This window comes from Thermobia domestica, chromosome 3, assembly GCF_964235325.1.
Source record: "Thermobia domestica chromosome 3, izTheDome1.hap1.1, whole genome shotgun sequence".
NCBI classification, from domain to species: domain Eukaryota; kingdom Metazoa; phylum Arthropoda; class Insecta; order Zygentoma; family Lepismatidae; genus Thermobia; species Thermobia domestica.
The window spans coordinates 37,269,263-37,286,490 of NC_137456.1; the positions used below are offsets into that span (position 1 = coordinate 37,269,263).

Genomic DNA, 17,228 nt, shown 5'->3' on the forward strand with positions numbered 1-17,228 from the left:
CCATTCAAGAGTAGTTCGAATCCCACCACAGTACAATTTGGTTTTCCTCTTCTTGACGTTTCTGTTTGTGATACTACCGGATTCTATTAAATATAATTTCGTAATACGCTAAAATATACCGTAAAACGGGGCTACTTTGACAGGTTTTGGACTAGTTTAGATGTGTACACGGGACACTTTCTGCAACCAATGAATGATACTATTCTCATCATAACAATAGGTATCTGGGCTATCACATCCACTACTAAACCTAAGTCTCTGCAAGTAAGTTTTGGCGGGAAGAAATTAAGAAATACCGGTCAAAGTAGCCCCGGGGGTGGGGCTACTTTGACATCTTATGTATTTGCTGCATAAGGTCAAAGTTACTCAACGTATGGAGTTATTTTGACATGGAATTTATGTAAAGTGTATAAAACACTGTTTTGGTCATGTGTAAGGTACGGTATACTGTATACTTGATAAGCACGAAATCTTTATTTTGTTGTGGTACATCATTATACACCACTATACAAGTTTTTCTAAAGCTTTACTTTTAACATTTTTACTTTGAACATACATACCTTACATTGTTACTTTATTTTTTACTCTACTTTATTTTTTACTTTACTTTACTTTTAACATGTACCGATATGTTACCTTTACATGTAACAATGGAAAGAAAAACCTTAGTCGTCAACATCACAGTCGTAACAAGCATATTGAGGATTTTTTGATCCACCATTACAAAACCCACACATCCATTTTTTGCACACCACACATTGAATCCACTCTCTTCCACCCTTCCACGACACGTTGATATATATCGTCAGAGTGTGAATTAGATTATTCATTTTGGGGAGAATAAACAGTGGCGGATCTAGAAATCCTTATATTATATATTGAGAGACAGGAAGGATATTGAGAGGGGGTAGAAATACAATGGGAGAAATCCCTCATCCCCCCCGGCAATTCGCACCGTGGACACCATATCAGCCTTTATCTATGAAAGTATATGCGACAATTCTCACAGGAAGCACGAATTGCTCATCTGTCAAAGTAGCCCCGCTCTATGTCAAAGTAACCCTAAATGTCAAAGTAGCCCCGTTTTACGGTACGTAATATTTGAAGTTCTTAACCTCCCATTTTTACATTTTTCAAGCTCAGTTGAGAAGAAAGAGGGAAAATGAAAGTAAAAAAAATTACAAAAATTACTTAGCATTTACTGTCATTGTAATTGTGGATATTTTATTTATGAAAATGTATAATGAACTAAAAGTATATTTAGTAGGTCACATGTCTCCATTTTTCGATTCTAACTTGAAAGTTACAGTTTAGGCGGTGACATATCGAAGACCAAGGGGGCTGAGGGGGTTGTAACCCCTCCATTGAAACTTTTATATTCTATTGAAATAAAAAAGTGTTTCAGTTTATAATCTTGGAAAAGCAACAATCACTGTGTGTGGAGGATGGTTTATTTATACTACGATTTATCGCTTGCAAATGTGTAGAAGATGTGACTGGATATTGTGTATAATCATTCAAGAAATATAAGACAACGAAGGGACTTCGTAAACCCTTCACGCCACCCCAGGAGGAGGAAGTGCGTCCCGCCGTCCCTCGGTTGGGAACTACTGCTTGCGAGGGAAACATTCTAACAGTGTGTAAGCGTTTCATTCCTCGCCTTCCAATTGAACTGTCTGTTTACTGCGCATGCGTCAGTCAATTTCCATAAAAGATCATAAATAACCCTGATACTTTCTATAATATTTACGAAAGAAAGTGTAATAGAATCTATATCAACAACATACATCATTCATCAAAGTAACGAAAACGTGTTCATGTAACAAATCAATAGATATATTATATTACAGTAAATTAGGTTTAAATTTTAGGCAATAGAAAATGTTATTCTGTAATAAGAACTACTACTCGAAGCCTTTGCTACAATCACTAGTTGCTACCATAGCCGAGTGGTCTAAGGCGTTCGGCTGAGAAAGAACCCTTCGAACTTACTTCGAGTCCCCGCCGGGTACAACGTTTTTTTCTCTCTTTTTTGTCACCTGTTCTCGATATTTCTGTCTGTGTTCCTGCCGGATTCGATTAAAATAGAATTTCGAATAGAGACCAATATATATGATTAATAATCATTTATTTGCGAGTCTGCACTCGTACAATATACATTTTCGAGATTTTGATTTTGGAAATGAAGTGTATATAATACTGAATAGTAAATATAGTAAAATAAAAAAAATCGTATAAATATTGATTAATTAATTAGTGATAAACATGGCTTTCCAATCAGGATTATATAGAGAGGACTTACTTCTAAGTGCAATCCGAAAACAAATATTTGAGTTTTAATCTGACCCAAAGTTGGTAACTTACAGGATAATTTATACATGATTGGTATTGTAATTTTTATGCTTTTATTATAATCCTCTATAAGTTAGGATTTTACCAATTCTAAATGTAGAACGAGAAACAAGTGTAATATTATATTTGTTACGAAAAGCTTTTAAGCAATGATGCTTTCAGGACGTGATCTGAGGGAGAATTTGAGACCCCTCTCGAGCTAAGAAATTTCCGCCTTCAGGACCATATATTCGATCGTGCTCAATGTGGACTACCAATGTTTACCCTCCACCCGCATATTGAAATTCCCCCCGAGGATAATTTTCTGAAGTCACCACTGTTTATAAATAGTTTTTCGTTACAAATCAGAGGATAATGGAGTAATGAGTATACTTCATTTTTTTTTTTTTTTTTTTTTTAGCTATGGATTTAAGATTCGCAATTCATATAATGTTCCGTTCTAATCGAATTTGAAACAAAAGAAGTTTTCAATGAGTTACTCAAAGAAATATTTTCAGCCTCCGGATGAAAATAGGAAGATACTTAAAAAAGAAACAACTTGCTACAGGGTTTGAAGTCAGAAACATGTGATTGATAGTGTATCGACCCAAACCACTCGACCGTTTTGTATGCCTTTTGCACATCTTCTTTTTCCTTTTGTGAAAGCAGTTTGCTGTTCCATACTCGCTTTTGTTTATTCCGATACGACTATGAGTTCTCAGTAAATATTTGGACGTTACAGCTCTTGCAATGTATAAAAGTGTTTTTAGAATAAATCACAATCGATATTATGTCCTAATAACATACGTAAATCAGGTTGAATTCGTGAAATGATTGAGGTTGGACTGAGCGTAAATGTTTTCATAGTTAGGAGCCTGGATATGCAAACCCGCTTAACGTGGGGATTTAATTTTGTGAAATTTGGTACAAGACCAAGACCAAGACCAAGACCAAGACCAAGACCACCCCGGTCTTGGTCTTGGTCTTGCATTTGCTCATCACTACATTCAAGTGTCAAAAAAACAATTGACAGTCAACTACATGATTGAACCAACCGCGATCAATGTGAATTTCCCATTTGAAAAGCACTGTTTGCCTTAGCTACAAATATCAATTGGGTTTTATTTCAACAGTTTCCAATGTCAGTACTAGAAACTCTAGAGACTAAAAGATACGAGATATGGTTTTAAAAAAATCCTCGGAATGAAACGAAACTCTTCCATTTTGTTGCTCATAGGAATATAGACGCGGAAAGCGTATTTCGCAGAAATGCCTCTTGGAAGTAAGCTTTTCTTACAGATATGCAATACAAGATCTGGAAGAGATGGATAATGACAATACTATTTGAACTGATTGCGCACAGAACAGAATCCCTGGCAGGCTTTTTCTTTCTTCTCTTTTTTCTTTTTCTTTCTTTTGTACCCCGTGATATTGAACCTAAGAGTTCCATAAGCTACAGAGAGTTACATGCCTTCAGTGATTCATGCCGGAGTTTTTTGATAGATATAGGTTCGACCGATTAAAAACATATATTTGTAGTATATATTCATTGAAAAGGAAAGTAGATCACCTAGTTTTGTGCCACTCTACCAGCCCTCTCAGTCGTCATTATCTGTTCCTTGTATTTTTGTCAACGCTTCTATAAAATATAAACTTACGTCCAGTGTCCTTGCATGACCGAACATTTAACGTGTGTGCTTTTTGTAACCATGCTTCCAGCTTCGACTCCAGATAGTGAAGCCCTGTATCGGATACAAACCTGAGTGGTAGTTTGGATCATATTTCTCATTGTTCTCAGTATAATTGTTGTTTGTTTGTTGAAGTTTAGCACGAAGGCTATATGAGACGTGAACCTAAATTAAGGTAGATTCCGAACCACGGTAATGCTTTTCTATCGGAATCCAGGACCAAAGGTATACATGCTAGCCAACAAGAGTATCAAAGATTGTTGATCTGATTTCGAAAAAAAAGGATTGAACGTGGAAGAACTATTGACTACATATCCCACATTCAAATTCAGACAGAACAACATGTTTTTTTTAGGCTATTAGCCATTGTTCAGTTTCTAGTTTCATACAATTTAGCATTCAGGAGACATCTTGAAGGAAATGTCCAAAATTGATTTACAAAATGCATGTCAAACAAAAGCATATATTCAATTATTCTTTGTTGTACACTAGACACTACTTATGTTAAGCATATCTCTGTAATATTACCATTTGTAAATAAAGATACTATTGAAATCGAGAGTAATTCTATTCAGAGTTTGACCGGAAAGTAGTAGGATTGATTTTTTCCCGCAAAAAAATAGTAAAGGAGGGGGATGTTACTGCGCTGGTAAGGTGGTGAGGAGGTTTTAGCTACCAGCGCACCCGCACCAGTCGCCAGTCGTCTTCAAGCCTTCACGGAGTGTAGATCGAGTTTAAGGTGAACTCCTTTCAAGGTGCCTTGTCATCTCTACAACGAATCATTTCTTAGAGCAGCGTTACCGGGTGAAATTTTACGTCAAACTGGATAAAATTGCGAGTGAGATCCATGACATGACGAAGACTGCATACGGGAGTGATGCCATGGGTCGATCAAGGTTTTTGAGTGGCACAAATTGTCACGACAACGCGCCGAGCCACACCACCTTTGCTGCCATGGACTTCCTGACCAAACATGGCATCACACAGCCTCCCCAGTCATCCTACAGCCCAGATGTCATTCCTGCAGACTTCTTCCTCTTCCGCCGACTGAAAAGGGTCATCAAAGGACGGCAACACGGCTCGGTCCAGGACATAACGAGGGAGCTAAAGAACATTCCAGGTTTTGCGTTCCAGGGAACCTTCAGTGATTGGCAGAATCACTGGAAACGTTGTGTTGATGCAGAAGGGGCATCTTTTGAAAACTGTTAAGTCGATGTGTTAAATTGTGATTTTTTTAAAAAAATTCAATTCTACTACTTTTCACAAACCCTGTACTTCCTTGACAATATCTTGGTAAATAATATTTTGTAAATGAAATTCTCATTTTTGATATTCTGCCATGAAATTGGGCAAGGTGCTCACAGGAATCCCTAGCCATAGGCCCCGTAAAAGCTAAGGCTGACTATGGATCTTCAGATGCTACTTCTGAAGTAAACAACTATAATTGTTTCTAGATTAAATAAAATACAAATGATTTAATCTTGTAAGTAATTTTTATCGTTTATTTCTCTATTTATACCTTCAAAGAAATGAACATTTTCTTTCGTAACTTGGAACTTTTACAATTCGCTTCTATTCTCTTCTTCATCATCTTCTTCTGATGACGATGATGATGAACCATTATTTTCTTCTGAAGCAGAAGGAGGTGGTGGTGGAGGGGGAGTTGTGGTTGTAGTTGTTGTGGTGGTAGTTGTTGTAGTTGTGGTGGTGGTAGCTTCTGCAGATCCTTCATCTCCTCCTGATTCGTTGGAATCATCGCCTTCATCAGCGCCAGAATCACTACCGTCTTCATTTCCAGAATCGCCACCATCTTCATCATCACCACCGTCGTCTTCATTGCCAGAATCACCACCATCCTCATCATCACCTTCGTCTTCAGCACCAGAATCACCACCATCATCAGCACCTGAATCACCACCATCATCAGCACCGGAATCACCACCATCATCAGCACCTGAATTACCGCCATCTTCAGTGCTATCACCGTCTACTCCTGATACACTTAGATTGTCGATAGCCACCACATCAATATCAGTGCCGTTTCCTTGCGTACCATATACAAGTATCTACAATAACAAAAAACAATAGTGAAATTTATGATTTAGACACAATATATAGTATCTAAATCAGCAATAGTTATGATGAACAGAAATGGCAATAAAAAATACAGCAATCAACTGTAGTACTACCTCTGAAGAGCTCTGGTCAGTCAGTTACCATAGTTCAACCGGATGATATGGCGACATGCTAAGCGCACCAATTATATATGGTGTAATTATATATGGTTATTGTTAAGTCTTATATTATGTAGTAATATTTTTTAAGAACTGGAAACACTGTTTCTACGAAATTTAGATTTCATTTGTTATTCAAGATGGAAAGTGTTGAAGAGAGACGGTGCATAAGGCACGAGGCACGAACATTTCTTCCATAATTTTGAAGTTAAGTTTGTTATTTAAGTGCAATGAACACAGTGCAGTTATTATATGTACTTTGTGGTTTATTTTAAGTGTTAGTTGAAAACCAGCAATTAGTAAGGTACAATAAAAACTAAAAACAAATATTGGAAGTTTCCATTGTTAGAAGACAGTCCATTACCAGTTAAGTAAATGGCGAACATTTAAGAACATAAGCATAAACAGTTTTTTTGGTCCTCCAGTGCCGAATGGAGGAAGTGTTGTGCCAAGAAAAAGAATAAGTGAATCATTCAAACATTCATATTGACTATGTGTGTGTAAAGACAGTGAGTGTTACGAATCAAGCAAAATTGACCTAGTGGACTTATCACGTACGCGCCTACGCATTCAGCTGTGCATTGCAATCTAAAGGAAAACAAAGGCGCAATGTAGCAGTCACGTAGCTAAGTATATTTTTTTTTTTTGTTTCTTTTACTTGTGTAAGGGTCTGTTGTCATAAGGACTTCAGGTAGAAATATCTCTAGCAATGGATTCAAATACAAATTCTCTTATAAAGGCAAGAGGCCTAGCTAAAGCTTCCCTTATAAGAATGAAAACATTTGTTGAACAATTTGGAGCAGACGGTGATGTAATGCAAATTAAAGTTAGGTGTGCATGTTTACCCAATATATTCAAAGAATATGATGAAGTGCAAAAACAGCTTGAATTAAAGGACGAAAACGATGAATATACACAGGATAGAGAGCTGTTTGAAGCTACTTACTACGATACTCTTGCAAAAATGACGTCAATTGTTGAAACAGCTGAGAAGGCTAGTAGTAGCAATAGAAGTTCGTCAGGTGATTCAGCCGCGAATACAGGGTGTCTAAAATTACCAGTCATAAAGCTACCAACATTTAAAGGTCAAGTTATAGATTTCAGACATTTTCATGATACTTTCAGTAGTTTGGTTGTAAACAATCAAAGTTTAGATGATATTCAAAGATTTCATTATTTGTTGTCCTCATTATCAGGTGAAGCAAGCAAATTAGTTGAGAATATACCAGTGACAGATGAAAATTTCAAACTTGCTTGGGAAATGATATGCAAAAGGTATAATAATCCAAAGCTAATAGCAACTGCTCACGTAAAGGCATTGTTTTCATTACCAACTGTCAGTAAAGATTCAGTGGCGGACTTAAGGACATTATTAAATCAAACTATAAGTAACGTAAATGCACTTAAGGCGTTACAGTTAGATACTCCTTTGGAGGATATATTGTTATCGCACCTAGTTTTGGAAAAGCTAGATGAACAAACACGTAAAGACTTTGAAAATCAAACAAATAGGGAACAGTTTGCTAGTTTAGAAGAACTTCATGTCTTTTTAGAAAATAAATGCCAGGCCTTAGAATTGATAAAGTCTACACAATCAAAGTCGCATGTCAGTAAATCTAATGTTGTTAAGGATGTAAAAAATGCTAGACAATCTTATGTGAGTACTAATGTTTTGTGTTCGTTTTGTCAACAAAGTCATGCGTTGCACAAGTGTAATGAGTTTCAGAAATTAAGTGTATCCAAAAGATTAAGTTTTGCGAAACAGAACAAACTTTGTTTTAATTGTTTGAAAGTTGTCAACCATGTAGGGAAAGATTGTTCGCTAAGTGCATGCAAAATATGTAATCTCAAGCATCACACGTTATTGCATAGTGATTTCAAGAAATCACAGCCTAATCATGCTGCAAGTGTTGAAAATGATTCTGTTACGGAACCTGTAGGGGAAAAGTCAATGTCTCAAGGACAGGAAGTTGTTAATACTAGTACTTATTGCTCTGTGAAGCCTAAAAGTAATGTGCGTGTTTTACTTTCAACTGCAGTTGTTCAAGTTAAAGATTGCAATGGTAAATTACATATGGTTAGGGCTTTGCTTGATAGTTGTTCCCAATCTCATTTTGCAACAGAATCTCTCATTCAAAGGTTAAAATTAAAGAAATTTCCTATCAATGTTCCTGTACAAGGTATTAACAATGTAAGTTGCAACGTTAAATACGGAAGTAAGTTACAAGTATTCTCTGCTGTAAGTGATTTTAGTGTAGATGTTGAGTGTTTTGTATTGCCCAAAATAGCGGGAAATTTACCTGATGCTGATATTGACATTAAAGAATGGAACTTTCCACCGAATTTACAGTTAGCGGATCCTAATTTCAACAAGTCTGGTAAGATTGATTTGTTGTTAGGTGCTGGAATTTTCTTTAGTCTACTCAAAGCAGGACAACAGGTGCGTCCAGGAGCATTTCCAGTTCTCCAAAATACAGAGTTAGGATGGATAGTTTCAGGACAATATCAGATGCCAAAGCACAAGAACTTCACGCCAGAACATCGAACATTCTTTTTGCACAACAACGATGATTTAAGCCATCAGCTGCAGAAGTTTTGGAAAATAGAAGATATTCAAGAAACTCCTCTATCCAAAGAAGAAAGGGAGTGCGAAGAACATTTTATCGCAAACACTAGAAGACATTCAACAGGACGCTTTATAGTGAGATTGCCATTCAAACAAGAAGTGACCCAGTTAGGTGATTCTTACCAGACAGCTGTTCAGCGTTTACAACAACTAGAAAAAAGGTTAAATAGATGCCCCAAGTTACGCACAGATTATGTGACATTCCTTGAAGAGTATGAAGCTTTGGAACATATGAAGGAAGTGGAATGCAACTCTAATATTACTCAAGGATATTACTTGCCTCATCATCCAGTTATTAAGGAAGCTAATACTACTACGAAAACTAGAGTAGTATTTGATGCATCCGCATGCTCTACTAGTGGCATTTCACTGAACGATGTTCTCAAAGTTGGTCCAACTGTGCAAGACGATTTGCAGTCAATTATATTAAGATTTCGCACCTACCCTATAGCTTTTACTGCAGATATAGAGAAGATGTATCGACAGATTTTGATTGATGAGCGTGAATGTAAATTCCAGAAGATCTTGTGGAGAAGATCAGAAGAAGAATCCATTAAGGTATATGAATTAAAGACTGTCACATACGGAACAGCCTCAGCGCCTTTCCTTGCTACTCGCTGTCTCCAGCAATTAAGTGCAGAAGAAGCTTGTGAATATCCGAAGGCAGCACAAATTCTCAAGAATGACTTCTATATTGACGATTGTATTTCAGGGGTTGAAAGTTTGGAGGAAGCTTTAAAGATAAAGGACGAATTAATACAAATGCTACAAAAGGGTGGTTTTTTGTTAAGAAAGTGGTGTTCCAACAGTACTGAATTATTGGGATCCATCTCTGAAGAATTGAGAGAAACACAACTTCCATTACGCTTAGACGATAAGGGTCAAGTCAAAACATTAGGATTACTTTGGCATCCAGCAACTGATCAACTTCAAGTGATGAATGGATTTACTCTAAATCAAAGGTCGAATAATAATTTAACAAAACGCAAGATGTTGGGCATTATTGCTTCAATCTTTGATCCGTTGGGAATTGTTAGTCCAATAACAATCGTATGTAAGATAATTCTTCAAGATCTGTGGCAAGCAGGATTGGAGTGGGATGAAACACTTCCTAAAGAACTACAGCAAAGATGCAAAACAGTACTTGAATTCATTCCTTCATTATCAGATATCAGTGTAGACAGAATGGTTCTTCAGTCGGGTACCTTGATAGACATTCAAGTTCACGCTTTCTCAGACGCTTCAGAAAAGGCTTATGGGACATGTGTGTATTTAAGATCCGTCAACAAAGATGGTCAAGTTACTTCGAAGCTATTATGTGCTAAGTCCAAAGTGGCTCCCATAAAGAAGATTTCCCTGCCTCGCTTAGAGTTATGTGCGACAGTGTTATCATCAAAACTTGTCAAGAAGGTAACTAAGGCATTAAAACAACGAATATTCCAGGTATACATGTGGACAGATTCTATGGTGGTCTTAGCATGGTTAAGAGCAAATCCAAATAGATGGAAAACATTTGTTGGCAATCGAGTTGCTGAGGTACAAGAAGTGGAAGGAGAATGGAGACACGTCGCTTCAAGTGAAAATCCTGCAGATATTATATCAAGGGGAACAAGTCCTGACAAGTTAATACATAATAGTTTGTGGTGGAACGGTCCTCAATGGTTACAGTGTTCTTCACTTGATTGGCCTAAGACGGAGCCTGCCCCACTCAGAGAGATTCCTGAACAGAAGAAATAAAAATCAAGTTACTTAGTGACAACTCAAGATAATAGTATGATCGAAAGATTCTCTACTTTGAACAAACTTCAGAGAGTCTTGGCTTATTGTATGCGGTTTTCCAAGAATGCTAAAGTAGAAGCATCAAGAAGAAATGTAGACGCTCTTACCTTGGAAGAAATTGAAGAAGTTTTAATCAGACTAATACGAGAAGTTCAAAATTCAGTTTATGCTAAGGAAATGGCTGATCTTAAAGAAAGTGGAAGAGTTAGCAATAAGAGCAAACTCTTGTCTCTCAATCCTTTCATATGTGATCAACAATTACTAAGAGTTGGTGGAAGATTAAAGATGTCTGAACTTGAATTTGATGTTAAACATCAAATTATTCTACCACCAGATCATCACCTAACAAGACTAATTGTAGAACATGAACACAGGCGATTGCTACATTCTGGATGTCAGTTAATGCCAGCATCACTAAGGCAAAGGTATTGGATACCTAATGGTAAAAATGCCATCAAGAAAGTTATTAGAATGTGTATTACATGTCAAAGATTAAAGGCGTCTGGACCAGAACAATTAGGGGACAACTACCAAAACAGAGTAGAACTAACAAGACCTTTCACAAATTCTGGAATTGACTTTGCCGGTCCTATTTACATCAAAACTGGTACCAGAAAGTCAAAAACAAAGGTGAAGTGCTATATTGCAGTGTTTGTGTGCTTAGCAACAAAGGCTATCCATCTCGAAGTTGTGAGTGATCTTACTAGTCAGGCATTTTTAGCTGCTTTGAGAAGATTCATATCTCGTCGAGGTAAATGCAAGCATATCTATAGTGACAATGGAACTACGTTCATTGGTGCCAACAAGGAACTTCAAGAAGTCGCAAAGTTGTTGCATACAGCTGACCATCAAGAAAGGATTAAGAATTTTGCAACTACTGAAGGAATCCAATGGCATTTTATTCCGCCATATTCGCCCAACTTCGGTGGTCTTTGGGAGGCTGCAGTTAAGTCCTTTAAATACCACTTAAGAAGAGTCATGGGAATGTCATATCTCACGTTTGAAGAATTAACAACATTAATCACACAAATAGAAGCTTGCTTAAATTCGAGACCTCTTGTAGCATTATCCAATGATCCTAATGATCCAGTAGCATTAACTCCTGGTCATTTTCTTATTGGTCAAGCATTGACAGCACTACCAGAACGAGACTTACATCAGGAGAAGATTAGTTCAATTCAAAGATGGCAAAGGATCCAACAACAATTTCAACAGTTTTGGAGAAGATGGTATATGGAATATTTGTCACAACTACAAGGAAGAAATAAGTGGAAGAGAAGCTGTGCCAACATACAGCCAGGTCAATTGGTGGTTCTCAAAGAAGATAAGCTACCTCCTCTATCGTGGAAATTGGGAGTCATCACTGAAGTGCATTCTGGACCTGACGGTTTGGTTCGAGTGGCTACTGTTAAAACTTCCAATGGTTTATATAAACGCTCAATTAGAGGACTTTGTGTTTTACCAAATAATGATGAATCGTAATGCCATTCATGTTAAAGTATATTTATTTCCTGTTTTAGTCTATTTTATTTGTTGTTATGTAAAGTTTGTTTTCTTTTGTTTTTTGTTTTTTTAAAAAAAGGTCACTAGCCCTTTTTTGGCGGGCGGCATGTTAAGTCTTATATTATGTAGTAATATTTTTTAAGAACTGGAAACACTGTTTCTACGAAATTTAGATTTCATTTGTTATTCAAGATGGAAAGTGTTGAAGAGAGACGGTGCATAAGGCACGAGGCACGAACATTTCTTCCATAATTTTGAAGTTAAGTTTGTTATTTAAGTGCAATGAACACAGTGCAGTTATTATATGTACTTTGTGGTTTATTTTAAGTGTTAGTTGAAAACCAGCAATTAGTAAGGTACAATAAAAACTAAAAACAAATATTGGAAGTTTCCATTGTTAGAAGACAGTCCATTACCAGTTAAGTAAATGGCGAACATTTAAGAACATAAGCATAAACAGTTATCTTGACGTGAATAATTTTGTTTTTATGGCCGACGTGATCAGTGCATTGGCATGAAGTATATACACTAACACTTAATGAAGTAGCTCTCCAATTATCCTCATAGCATTGGGTCATCGTCCAAAATTTTGAACTTGGTTTCAATAATTGAATCCAAGCTCATACCCTGTCATAAGCATAAATTATGAAGAAGAAATAGAAGGTGAAACTACTAGAAAACATATATCATCCTTGTCTGATGCGTTGTCTAATACACTGTTAAAAATACTTTCTTAAATCTGAGAAACCGTTTCTTATCTGTGCACCGAGAATATCTTTCCATAGAAAAAAAAAGTTTGAAACTCTCATTAATGAGAAACGAAGAAAAGTAGATGAAGTTGTATAAAGCGAAATGAGAATTCCTTATGAATGAGAATTGCCAAATCTCATTTCTAAGAAAATATTGTCTCGGTGCACAGATAAGGAACGGTTTCTCAAATTTAAGAAATTATTTTTAACAGTGCATGTAATGCTATATACAATGAATACATGTTATATTAGTTAGAGCTGATTACATTTAAGAATACTTTCTTTTTAATGAAGTAATTGAACTTAATCTTTTAACTTAACCCTCACATTACGAAGCAAAATATTCTGACTATTCCTGGCTGATTTTTCCCTATAATAATTTTATCTTTATATACTTGTGGCTTCATGCCTTTCTTTTTAAAATATTGAAATTGTATATACGGTTGTTAATTGCCTCTATTATTATTATTATTCTAGCTATTATTGGGAGGATATATTAGTGGGGTTGTGAGGATACTCCACTTGGTATATTTTATTTTCTTAATTATTAAAAATGAAAGTGTTACGGAATATTTTTCGCCGGCCTTCTGGTCTCACATGTTATGTAGAACTGAATCTGAATGAACATTTTAGATTTTTATATTTTGGTGTCAAGAACTAGTTTACTACATTGATGGTCTTTTTCTAAAAAAAAAATTGCAGACTACTTTTCACCTCCAATGTATTGAAATTCTCGCTCGGAGAAAAAATTTTCTGAAATCTTCACTGGTTCAAAAATATTTTCAATTCTCAGAAGTAAGAGACCATGCCTTCTCCTAGCATAATATCCTAGTTACGAAAAATAAGCGAGTAGTTGCAGGATTAATTGAGTTGAATATTGTAATATTTATGTGTGACATTGTAATATTTGAACCAGGGACACGAACATAATGAAAAAGTAACAAAATACCTATAAGGGCTTTCGGACTGTAGTTGCGGAGAAGAATGAAGAAATTAGGTGGAACGAACGGAAGAAATGTTAGGGCTCATGCCAGAGAAAAGAAAATTATTGAAGATAATTCGAAATAGAAACTGGTTAGTACAATATTAGAAAATAAATTTAATTCGAAAGAATATTATAGAAGGAAAACTAAGTATATCTAAGGGAAAAACAATACTGCAACTGGTAGACAGTACTATAGCAGGCAATTCCCTCGACAAGACAAAAAAAAATTTTGAGAACGTAGTGCACAAAAGATCGTTTCGATTTGTGATTGTGACATGACCTGTCAATAATGGCAAAACACTTGTGATCTTAATAAAATTATCAGTCTCGTGAATTGCAACATTTTTCGAATTGAGCTCCGAACTTGAAACGATAGACCATACCACAAAAATAAACGTTCTGTCTTTATATGTGTATAACAGAACTATCGTACTTACGGTAACTGGTTGTTTGAGTCCTGATGGGATTGTAGCTGATGCCGAATACCACTTGTTCGTGGTTGGATTTGCTCTGCTGTAGAGGTTAAGCAATTGTATCTCGTATGGGCCACCATTTTGTAGATAGAACACTTGCACTCCATCCGCTTCAGGTAAATAGGCTCTTGCAAAGTAGTCCAGAGATACCTCACCGCCACCAGGAAGATTCAATGGAGGAGTTTCCAACCTGGCGCCCCCAGACACTTGCTTCAGAAGATCGACAACAGCAACACCCTCGCTTCCATCAGGAGTTCCAGGGATTGGGTTCTTCTTGTATTTTCGGATGCCCTCAATTGTTGCAGGCTTCCAAACAACAGTGTTATATGGGTTCTGAACTAAACTCCCGAGTCCTGACTCGAAATCCCAGGTTATGGTCCTTGGTCGGACGCCAGCTACGAGGCACAGGACAACGAAGAGTAGTGAAAGATTGGAGGCGCTCATGTTGGTTATTCTTGGCTCCTGATCGGTGGATGATGCTCTCTCCTTAAAATCTTCAGTCTTTTATACCTGTTTGTTCCTCATCAAAAGCAATGTAGAAATCATACATACATAATAATTTTTATCTATAAAATCAATCATGTCAAATTCTGATCAATACTCCCAACAACTTTTATCTAAACAAATAGTGATTGATCACTAGTAATTCTCACAATTTAACGAGTTTTCCTCCTTCTGTGCCAAGTTTTAAGAAATTGAATTAACGTAAACAGCGGAAGTTACGCAAATCTGGTCCAGGCAAGCTCGAACTGTAAACTTAAGGAAGTACTGATCAACCAGTTGAAAATGAGAGAAACATTTTATATATCTTACTTTTTTCGGTGGGGCAGTCGTTCAATGGTAGAACAGAACGCTCATCATTGGCCTCGTCGAGCTCCAGCCAAGTGGGCTTTATGTTTTCTCGGGATTCTCCCATTTCCTTCCACTGCCATCTTTCCAATATTATGATCCATCTCATCACCACCGTCTCCTTTAAGTTCAGTAGAGTTGATTTTGATTTTAAAGTCCCTTTCAGCAGCGAGACATTATGAAACGTGGACCTACTGATTAACGTGGAATCTGAACTACATGAGCTCCGCCGGGAATCGAACACGGGTATCCCACGCCAAAGTCACTTGTGCTAACCGCTTAGCCACGAAGAACCTTTACCGTCTCCTTTAGTCTCGGTGCATAATGGTGGGACTATAACCTTCAAAGATTCGTTTTTTTATTTTTTATTTTTTTATTTTTTTAATTATTTTTTTAGTTTAATAATATTTCTCAGTGGTAAGTCATGAGTTGTAGATCCAACCATGCAATCAGTGAATTACTGTACACTGCCTTCATTTTTTCTCGTTCTTTCGTGTCAAACACATGGAAAATTCATTTAATACTGAAACCGAACTAAAAAATATCTCTTTCCCCTTTAAACTGAATATTACCCTCGGAAGTTTGCTGCTAGCAACAGATCTGCATTGTGTTACAGTTTAACATGAGACATGAATTGCGTGGCGTTTCTCACTATCGGGAATAGGACTTTGAACTATCTGTTCGGTTGAGGGGTTAGTACCTTCACCGGTATCGACTCCGGATCTCCATGCACAGAAACGAAGTGAATTAGCCAGTTGGCCACGAAAGACAGTGTATAGTTAATAATAGTAGTGATAGTAGTTGTATTATTATAGGAATAATATTGTGCTTCTCAGTATCTTTGGTGGACAAGTTTCTTTTGATTCGATTTCCTGAAGGAGTGCTAAATATTAGGTTTTTTCATAGTTCAATGCGATAGTGGGAGAGCAAGGCTTTCAACTTCCTTCTAGACATACAGAAATAGTATCATATAAGGTCAGTGACAGCTCCACATATCACCCAGTGGAATATCTATGGTCTAGGTTCATCCATACCTTTCATGAGCTACAGAAGAAAGAACTTTATTTGTGAATTTGGTTGTTTGTTGAACTTAAGCGTATCTTTTAAACACTAAGGTCTTATTATGAAACATAGACGTACAGTTGGAGGCAGAATTCGAATCACTAAAATATACTTCCTTATCTAGCCTTCTCAATTTCGGGGCGGAGAGGAGTGAATGTAAAACTCTGGCGGAGTGGAAATATTAATCACCTACATGCTACTTCATGTAATATCTTTAAAAAAAATGTTGCGAAATCCAGAAATTTGTAGGAATTTCCACCAAAACTTTGGGGGAAATGTCTGAACAAAATACTATCGTAATCCGTTCAAATTTCAAGGCTTTCATGGGGAGCGGTGGCTCAGTGGTAGGGCGTCCACCTCCAATACTTGGGGTCCCTGGTTCGATCCCAGATCGTGTCGTGTGGACTTTGTATGGGTTTTCTATGGGTTCTTCCATTTCCTCCCACTTTCTTCATTCCACCATTTCATTCATCTCTCATCATCACCGTCTCCTTTAGCCTAACCGGCATAACCGTGGGATGTCAAACTTAAAGATTTCATTTCATGTTTTCAAGGCTTTCACACCGAAAATCGAACCCAAGACCACCTTTTTTTTATTCGAACCCAAGACTGGTCTATTTCTGTCATTTCCGATTTAAATATGGCCACTATCAACAAACTTAATTCCGAATTTTTGGCCCTCCACATTCTGATCAAAATTGTTGGCGATTTATCAATTAGTTCTTGGGGTTTTTCTGTTTCCTGCTTGGACGCACGGACAAACGGACAGGGTAAGTATATACGAGGGATGATCGAAAAAGATTATAAACCAGAAAACTTTTATGTTATTCATTGTAACTAACGAAAATTTATGTGTAGATTAATAACATGTCTGTCTTGGTGCAGGCAAATTGTAGAGGTGTACCCAGATAGCAGAAACTGCTTGTTACAAGCATGATATAAGGTTGTC

At 36.8% G+C, this 17,228-nt stretch overlaps 1 protein-coding gene across 1 annotated transcript; it reads right to left on the reverse strand.

Annotated features, from left to right (window-relative positions):
* Positions 1-5,504: 5,504 nt before the first annotated feature.
* LOC145681417 (uncharacterized) lies at positions 5,505-14,849 on the reverse strand. The gene is made up of 2 exons (XM_081753060.1): positions 14,333-14,849; positions 5,505-6,085 (listed from the first exon to the last, which is right to left on the reverse strand). Exons 1-2 carry the CDS (start codon positions 14,810-14,812, stop codon positions 5,579-5,581), a joined length of 987 nt encoding a protein of 328 aa, XP_081609186.1. The 5' UTR covers positions 14,813-14,849; the 3' UTR covers positions 5,505-5,578.
* Between the last annotated feature and the right edge of the window lie 2,379 nt (positions 14,850-17,228).